Raw genomic sequence first — 10,426 nt, forward strand, 5'->3', positions numbered from 1 at the left:
GGAAGAACAAGGTGATATTTTATATGTGGCGTTATCTGATGGAAGCAGTTCTTGAGGAAAACGATTGTCTGAACAAACTCAGAAATGACAATACTTTCTAGTCCTTAACGAAATGGATGAAATTTTTTAACATTGTATTCTACAATCAGGTATATGTTCAATTAGGTGGTTGAATAAATCTTTACGTGAATTTTATTATTTAGTGTAGAAAAATGGAAACTTCTGTGTTGTACGTTTGTGAATGTAAGTCACACCTTCAAGATGTGAGAACTTTCTACTTGTTTCTGTTCTTTAAATTTTCAGTAAATTCATTCTCATCTTTTAATAATTGCTTTTAGTTAATATTCAATATGAAATTGTAGAATATTAAATAAATTATAATTTTACATTCCTATACTCAGAAAATTATTAGGTTAGTTTTTCATATTTAACACAAGCTTTCTAGCTTATACATACGCTTTAGAACTGACATCTTGGAAAACCACACACATGTAAGTGTTTGACTATAACTGGTGGTCTGCCTTCTATTTGCTGTGAATTTCACCTTTCTTTTTGAGTTAATAATGATTCATTTAGAAATTACTCAACGAATCCTTAAAATGTATGTTGTGAGCTATTTCTGTAAGAGTAGATGAAATAAGAGCTATTCCAATGAAATAATCTACTGAATATATGACTGAATATAAATTATGGAATATATATATATGCAATATCATGTATATATGATACCAGATGAAATTATAATATTTGCCTGGTGACAAAAATGAGATGATTATGATAAATAAGAACTTAATAATAAGTGCGTGAGTGAACCCTTGGACTAATACAATGCAGAACACAGAATGAAACGAAGGAGAGCAAAATATTAAGGACAATAGTGAAGATTTCAAAGATTTGGCAACAGCTCAAAGAAAAGTGCAGTAGATAACCTTTCTGCAACATCTCTACTTTCAGAGTGTGGAAGTGCACACCCTTCTTAGCTCTCTCTTTGGCCATCAATGTCAGTCACAATTTTTCTACCTCCTGAATTAATCTATACAAGAAGATAAAAAGAAGATCCTGAAAATCAGATTATCCAACTTAAATTTTCTTAAAATCTGAATTAAAGTGTTGAATGTCAATTTTAATGGACTTTAAAATTAAAGATAAGCATAGCATTACATATTAGTAGCACCTCACTATGCGTGGTAGTTTGTTAATAATTATTTAACAATGAACGATTTTGTGCCAGAATAAAGAAGTTAAGAATGTTTGAGAAAATCAGTTTCAGATAATAAATATATTCTTGCCGAAGTTCTTTTAAAAATCTTTAAAGAATATTTAGAGCAGCTGAGGTTCACACAAGATAAAATCCCAGCACTAAGATGCAGAAGAGAATATGAATTCCCACTCCTAACCTAAAAACTATTTGCAATTGATATCTGCTGGGAAATGGAAAATATGTGTTCTCTAATAAAGTGTCTCTGGATGTACAAACAGCACATCTTGCTCAGGAGGACTTGGAAGAGACAGCATAAACTTTGTGGTTTTTTTTGTTTTGTTTTGTTTTGTTTTAGTTTTGATGGTCTTTTGTTTTTCTTGAAAATTATTGTCTTTTTTTGTTTGTTTGGTTTGATTTTCATTGTTTGGAGAGAAAGAGTAACAGAGAGAAAGAACAAAGAGTTGGCGAGTAGGGATGTGGAAAGGATCTGGAGGGTGTGGGCAAAATGAAAAACATAATAAAACATATGTAAAACAATAATTTAACATGGCAAAATGAATCTTTATTAAACTGTAAAACATTAAGTGTGAAAATTACACATATAAAATAAAATATTAGGCAAGAATAAAAATACAAATGGAAGGAATAGAATTGTTGCATAAAGGAGGATCAATTTGGAGTTCTGCTACTGAGTAATAATGGCATATCTTATTATTATTAACTAGAGCATATATTGACATCTTGCCAGGATATTAAAAAGGAAAAGAAATATCATAATGAGCACATTTAAGAGTTTGAGTATTATACTATTTTTATTGTACAGAACTCTGTGAATTTGAGGCCAGACTGGTCTAGAAGAGCTATTTTAAGATAGGCTCCAAAGAAACACAGAGAAACCCTGCCTCAAAAATATAAAAAAAAAAAAGTAGACAATCACGAGGAAATCATTTCACTTTTACTTGAATTATCTCCGCAGATGGAAGACACAGACAACAAGCCAGAGGATAATTCCACTACAGTGACACAGTTTCTCTTTCTGGGATTTTCTGAGCTTCCCAACCTACAAGGATTTCTGTTTTGGATGTTCTCCATAATGTACATGATTATCATAATAGGAAATAGCTTAATAATTGTCATAGCCAGAATTGATCCTGCACTACAAAAGCCCATGTACTTTTTTCTGGCCAATTTTTCATTTCTGGAAATCTGTTATGTATCTGTCACTCTTCCTAGGATTCTGTACAATCTTTGGACTCAAGATAGAAGAATTTGTCTTCTGGCCTGTGCCGTCCAAATGTTTTTCTTCACAATTCTGGCAGCTATTGAGTGTTTCCTACTGGCTGTGATGTCCTATGACCGTTATGTGGCCATCTGCAATCCTCTGCACTATCCGCTGGTCATGAACCCAACAAAGTGTACTCAGATGGCCATTGGCTCTTGGGTTGGAGGCATCCCAATTCAGATAGGACAAACTTGTGGAATATTCTCTCAACGTTTCTGTTATTCTAATAGAATAGACCACTTCTTTTGTGATATTCCACCAGTTCTCAAGCTGGCCTGTGGGGATACTTCAATGTGTAAGACGGCTGTCTATGTAGTGTTTATGATGTTTGTTGCCTTCCCTTTTATGATGATACTTGGATCTTATAGCAAAATCATTGCCACCATTGTGAAGTTGCCAACAGCCACAGGACAAACAAAAGCCTTCTCCATGTGTTCTTCCCATTTGGTGGTAGTTGTTTTGTTTTTTGGATCAGGAACCATTAACTACTTTAGGCCAAAATCCACTAATTCTGCAGGAACTGATGAGCTACTCTCTCTCGTCTACACAACAGTGACTCTCATGTTCAACCCCCTGATATACAGCCTTAGGAACAAGGATGTGATTGCAGCTCTGAGAAGAGTTTTACTTAAAATGAAGAACCACAGAGTTATATACAAGTGAATGAACAGCTTCCTCAACCCTTATCAAAAATATTCCAAGTGTTTAGATTCCTTTTACACGTCCACTGTGTTTATGTTATAATGTGATCTACTTTTTAAATTTAATGTATTTAATTAAAATATAATTACATCATTTTCCATTTCCTGCCCCTCTTTCTAAACTCTCCCATGCGCCTTCCTCCTGTCCATTCCATGTTACCTATACCATCTCCTTTCCAAAATGATGAACTCTTTTTCTTTGATTATTATTGGTATGTGATTAGACAGCTGATTATAGATATATAGATATTTAAATGATAGATGATGTATAAGTCGATAAATATAAAGATACATAAATATATAAATGACTGATAGATAGATGATAGATAGTTATATAGATATAAACAAATACATTAAGACAACTTTCTCAGTTTTTCTGTATTGTTTGTGTATATATGATTTCAGGGCAGATAGGGTCATCAAGTATCATTTCTTTATTGCAAATGAAGGCTATTGCTGGAGGAGGATGCTTGTTTGTTCTCCACCACTTAGCCCTAAAATGTTCACACAGAAACACATAGACAGAAGAACCTTCCACACCAGGCTATTAAAGAAAACCACAACTGAATATAACGTCAAAAACAATGGGTTATGAAAACTCCAGCACCAAATTATACATTCTCAGTTCATCTCCTGCATATAAGACTCAGGAAATGTGGCAAAAGAGTAGAAGGGGATTATAAAAGTCAGAAGACAAGGATTCCAGCTGTGATACCAGAAACGGTGGCTTAAGTGAGACTTGAACAATGATAATATCAATAAATATACTTTTAAAAATCTTTTGAACTATCATAAAATGGTTTATGTCATAAAATATACTTTTAAATACATCCTCATCTATAAATTTCTATTATATTCAAATTGTTGTTCACATCATATTTTCATAAATGGTTGTAGTTAAAGTTCTTAAAGTTTTTTTAAACAAGATATTATGTAAATATTATGTGTAAAATTGCTCAGTGGTAGTGTGCTAGGTTTTCACAGCAGTCATCTTTGGTTTTTGATTTTGCTATTGCTTTCATTTTGTATTGTAGCATTGAAAACCAACAAACAAAACAAGAGCATCTACATACTGCCTATACGTATTTGTTAACCATAGTATCTTTTAATATATATCATACATAAATATGAAAAAATGTTTATTCACTTAGGATATTTTGATTATGGTGATGAAAGATGAGATATTTTAGTATTTTACTGTTTAATATGGAGTTTTATCTATGGAAAACGAAATTTTTTAATATTCCTGATATCATAACGAAATCCTGAGTATTTGCAAGTATATCACATCTTATTATACTCAATTTTTCTCTAGGTATTAAGCTTGGAATCTTAACAACAACCTTTAAAACCCTAACCCTTTAAAACATAAATGGAAGCTAACTTCCAATTGCATTGAATATTTCTCATTAACTTTAAAGGTGCAATCCTTAATATGAAAATGACTATAGATGAAATTGATTTGTAAACATCTCTATGACATGTTGACTTCAATTGGTTTGAATGAATAGCAGTTTATCTGGGTCACATAACAGTTCTCATTTTAGTTTTGGAATATCTTTCAAACTGAGGTTTATACACATACCAGCAATATCTCAAGTTTCCCCATTGTCCCTATCTGCCCTAAAATTTTATTTATCAATTGTATTCATTTAAATAATATAATTGAAATAATATTAAATCCATTTCTGCCCTCCATTTTCTCCTTTCTGTTTTATCCCATTATTCTCCTTTGAATCTCTATGAAGCACTTCACTCTTAGTATATTGATTGGCACTTTTTCTTTTATTATTATTGTTTTACAGACACACATTCACATGTACATGCCTACAAGCAAATACAAATGTGCACAAATGCACAATTATATATAAATACAGCATGCTGTGTTTTTATTTATTTGTATATATGTGATTGTAAAGCTGACCACACTACAATAAAACAACCAAAAAGGGGCTAATCACTAGGAAAGCCTAGTTTTCCTTCTACCAGTAGAAAATATTTACCTGTGTTCTTCTTTTTCTTTTTGCCTAAGACTAGAACCCTAGGAAATTTCCCTCTTCCCATGTTAACATGTTCATTGCTTTTACCTTTATTATGCTCTTGTTTATGCAACCATTTCTAGAAGAGATTGTCTTGCAGCAACCATATTCATAATTCTGGTTCTAACTATCCGTTAGCACCATTTTCCATGAAGTTCTTAGAGTCATAGATGCAGGATATATTATCTCTTGGGTCTGAGATCTCCACCATTTTTGATCTCTGCGGTTTTTTGTAGTTTCCATTTGCAGTAAAGGGAGTCTCCTTTGATGAGGATTTGTACATGTACTTACTAATGGGCATAAGATAAGATTTTGAATGTAGAAAGAAATTATGCTAATCTGAATAGTTGTAATAGTAGATTCTTTTCTAAGCTGGGCATGTTTCCTGGAGTAGACATGAGTCTTCTCCTATTAAAGAGCTCCCAAGTCTGATTAATCAGCAATTGTATCCCATTAATCTGTGAATGCCACTTAATTTACCTTTGTACATATCTTGATATACTGGTAATTGTTATGGTTTATAGATGTTGCAGCTGGTTAGAACTGCTTAATTGTTTCTATCCTTTGAAAGTTTGCATAGTGTTTTCTAGAATCCTTGAAATTAGAACTCAGGAGAGAAGCTGGCAGGCCAGATTCAGCTAAAATTATCATATCAATGTCCGAATTACTGTTTACCTTTCGACAAAAGATGAAAATTAAAAAAAAAAGGATGCAACCAAAGATTGACTCAGATAATAAATGGAGAAAAGACATGTCAAATTTGCTTAATTCCAATTACATAGTTGCATAAATATAAGAAAAAAGAAAACGACTTTCAGCTATACCAGTATGTTAATAACAACTAGGATTTAAACACATTAATGCAAAGTGTATAAGTCAAATTTAGCCCATTAACACATAGTCTTCCATCATTGGGAAGGATGTCAACATGTAGACAGGATGAAATTGAATAGTTTTTAATCATAATTTCTCTTATCTTAATCTGAACATCTGTAAATTAATGACAGATTCTCAGTCATTTAACATTTTCTTCCATTTATTTTGTGAATGTGAATTTATGTCTGTTTATATGGGGTCTTTGAGTTTTTTTCAATTTTCTTTATGAATTGGGAATGAAAAAGGGCAATAATTGATGGAGAATTCATTAAGTGACAAGGTAGATGTCTAAATGGTTGAGACAGCTAAATTCATACTTACCCATCATGGTAGTTCAGCTAGACAATAAATTCAGAAGTTTTTTCCTCCCAGTTGCTGTAAATTTGTAACTAGATTTTGATGAGCTATTGTTACTTGAAATACTATTTCCTGATTCAAATAGTTAATAATGGAACATGGGCAGCTGTATTTATTTATTTAGTTTTGATTTTTTGTGTATTTTTGTCAATTAGAATTAAATGTGTCTATTCTTGGCACTATATTTTTGAATGAAAGACATACTGAAGATGTCAAAATGTTATTAGATTTGTGGTCTGAAAAAGTACATTTCAGTGTATTCTAAGATAGTACATACTTTTAGTCATGGTAAAATATCTTGCATATATAAAATGCAGAAACACTTATGAATGTGTCAGAAACAACAGACTTCAGCACTAAGAACACATATGCAGGTTGATCACAGCAAAAACAGTTTTTGTAATCAAGTGGTCTGTTACCCTAATAAATAACTGCTGAGAAGTGATTCAGTAGCTGAGTGTGTATTTTCCATCAGGAGGCCTTAGCTTCAATCTTCAGCATTACAAAAATTATAGTTACTAATTTCTAATATTTTCATTTCTAGTGTTTCCCAATAATAACAGAAACAAATACTGACTATGACTATATATATATATATATATATATATGATTTTAATTTAATTTGTGGTACTTGTTTTACTAAATTCATGACTGACATTTTAAAGAAGGGTTCTGTTTACAATTAGAAATTACCAAGGAAAGGAGTTGTCCCCAGGGTAGAAAACATTCCTTTTTATGTAGAAGAGTGTATTGTGACAGAAGAATATATTTCAGAAGTGTTTGACCTCTGTTGCAAATGAAGGTAAACTCTTGAGCTTAGAAAAAGAAACTTCCTCATCATTTTGCTCTTGTATGTCAATAAATCAAGGTAAGAATTGTAACTTACATAATTCCAAAGATCATAGACTACAATTGACTGAAAAACCTTTGTACTTTTATTTTGATATTTTACTATCAGCATTTGAATAAAACTACACAAAGTAATTAATAGAAAAATTGAATGATTTGTAGGGCCCTGGTCTCCCTTATTCCTGTGGTGCATTCATGGGGACAGTTTATGATCAACTAACTAAGCTTCCTGTGTGTTTCTGTGCTATGCCTGCCCCACCTGGTGGTTAGCTGCAGGGCATTTACTCCATTGTTAATATGGTAATTTCCCACCTGCCTGGGCGGAGATCCTTGTGCTGCAGTCAGGTAGATAAGGACTCCCCCAATGCTGAATAAAGTGGCATTCGGCTGATCTCTTTCGAATGACCCTGGTCTCTCTGTGTCTTCTTTTCAATCTCCAGGCCCTTGCCCGACTCGCGTTCGGTACAGTGGCGCGCGAACTGTACCGAGGGTGTAACACCAAATCGGGTGTTACAATGATTTATTTCTGGTTTAGTTTCAAACACCATTTCATTTCAGCTTGGTTTTGCACTGTTTTTCTGTCCATTGATGACATATTGATGAAATATGACTCGAGAAAGCATCATATGCATTGTTTAACATGGAAGATTGGTACAATAAGGATCATGGTCATCAATATTAACACAGTATTGCTAAGGTGTATTAGTTTACCATTTTCTGTCAGGTATATACTTAAATGTGTTTATGATAAGACATCAAGGGAGAATATATCCAAAAGATACACCTATCTACAATATAGTGTGAAAATATTAAAGGAAGATCACTGATATTACCTTGAAAGCTACAATTTCAAAACATCTCATGAAGACAGAATGTTAATATCTATTTGTAATTAACCTAAAAATATTAATAGAATCACTGTATATGTTTATTTGGTTCAATAGAATTTTATCATAGTAAAGTTCTTCAAAAATAATGCACATTTATATATATATATATTAAAATAATATTTAATTTTTAGATTATTTTATATTATCATATAAATAACTTAAAGACAAAAATCACAAGCTCTCACAATAATAGCAGAAAAGCCTCTACTTTTATTTTCAATTTCTAAATTTTATTATTTAAACACAAGGCAATGTATATTAAAAGTTTTAATTAATGCCACAGTATCTGTATCAAAGAAAATCATTGCTTCAAAAGCAATAACAGTTAATATTTATAGAGGATTTAAATAAAAACCAATACCTGTAGTTAGGTTGAAATTTCTACTAAATTTCTTTCTTAGTATGAACTTGAGAATATGGAGAATTGCAAATAACACACCTGTACATAGATAAGATGGAGAGAAAGACAAGGACAGAAATGTTAAATGATTTGAAAAAGCTTTTTTATTTATTAGCAATTTTTGTGTATAACTTGCCTAGAGGAGTTGAAGGAATACCTTGGGGGAGAGAGGTCACCTAGCATTCATGAAACTATGTCTGAGACAGTTGCATCACAAACAAATGAAACTGCAGAGTAAGTACCATTTAAAAATCTATGATTACTGTGTCTTTTGATTTACATTTAGTATTCAATAATTTCAGCAATGTAGAAAACATAAATTATGATTGCATAGATTTTACACCACACTTCCAAAATTTTATATGTAAAAGAGAATCTCATCAAATCATGTGTACAATTTATTATGTACTTTGCAATGAAATTGTATATATTTTGGATTATTGGGATAAAGGGGATTTAGAAAATCACATGAAAAGATGAATAAATTTTTCTGTTCATAATTTTAAGTATATAAAGGATATTTAATTGAAATGAAAATGATTTGTAAAAATAATAAAAAGCAATTTTGGAAGAATATTAAGGAGACAACTAGAAATGAAATATTTAATTCAGAATTTGTCAATTGCATATTTAGATAAACATTTAAAATATTATGAGTTATTGTGCCATTAAAAAGAATATGTATTATATATCTAGTAGAGAGCTGAGAGTGCAGCACCATTTACCTCAAAGGTACATTTAATAACAAAGAGTATATGTCATTGCAATTTCTGATTTAATAAAGTATAAATATAGATATTTGTAAGCAGAACTTAAAATATGCACATAAGATTCAAAGCTGAGAATAAGGAGGTGTCCTTCTTGTTGGATCATCCTCACAGATGATACACACAAACATCATGGAAGAGGACAACACTTCCACAGTGACACAGTGTCTCCTCCTCGGATTCTCTGACATTCCCACCTCCAGGGCTTTCTATTTGGAATGTTCTCTATAATGTATGTAATTATCCTATTTGGAAATAGCTTCATAATTGTGATAACAAGAATCGATCCTGCACTACACAATCCCATGTATTTTTTCCTGTCAAATTTCTCTTTTCTGGAAATCTGTTATGTTTCAGTCACTCTCCCTAGGATTCTGTACAGCATTCGGACCCAGGACAGAAGCATTTCTCTTCTGGCCTGTGCCACACAAATGTGTTTCTTCCTAATGCTGGCAGCTACGGACGGTATTCTCCTGGCTGTGATGTCCTATGACCGCTATGTGGCCATCTGCAACCCTCTGCACTATCCTCTGGTCATGAACCAGACAAAATGCACACAGCTGGCAGTGGGCTCCTGGCTTGGTGGCATGCCTTTCCAGCTAGGGCAAACCTGTCAGATATTCTCTCTACATTTCTGCAATGCTAACCGGATAGATCACTTCTTCTGTGACATACCCCCTGTACTTAAGCTGGCCTGTGGAGATACTTCTGTTAACGAGTTATACGCCTATGCAGTGGTTATCTTGCTAGCTACAATCCCTTTTTTATTAATATTAACATCATACAGCAAAATTATTGCAACCATCCTTAGGTTGCCAACTGCTGAAGGACGGGCAAAAACCTTCTCCACATGTTCCTCACATCTGGTGGTGGTGCTTTTGTTTTATGTCTCTGCATCTATTACCTACTTAATGCCAAAGTCATCACATTCTGCATTAAGTGACAAACTCCTCTCTCTTTTTTACACGGTTGTGACCCCCATGTTCAACCCCATGATATACAGCCTTAGGAACAAAGAAGTGATTGCAGCTCTGAAAAGATTATTGCTTAGAGCATAGTGCAAT

At 32.7% G+C, this 10,426-nt stretch overlaps 1 protein-coding gene and 1 pseudogene across 1 annotated transcript; both read left to right on the forward strand.

Annotated features, from left to right (window-relative positions):
* Positions 1–2,177: 2,177 nt before the first annotated feature.
* Positions 2,178–3,146, forward strand: LOC121452167 (olfactory receptor 10AG1-like). Its single transcript, XM_041658015.1, has one exon. The coding sequence runs from the start codon at positions 2,178–2,180 to the stop codon at positions 3,144–3,146; it is 969 nt and encodes a 322-aa protein (XP_041513949.1).
* A 6,330-nt stretch (positions 3,147–9,476) lies between these two features.
* Positions 9,477–10,420, forward strand: LOC121452168 (annotated as a pseudogene).
* Positions 10,421–10,426: the final 6 nt, after the last annotated feature.

The sequence above is a fragment of the Microtus oregoni genome, unplaced genomic scaffold, assembly GCF_018167655.1.
Source record: "Microtus oregoni isolate MIOR12 unplaced genomic scaffold, Mior012 000009F_ref0000495, whole genome shotgun sequence".
Classification (NCBI taxonomy): domain Eukaryota; kingdom Metazoa; phylum Chordata; class Mammalia; order Rodentia; family Cricetidae; genus Microtus; species Microtus oregoni.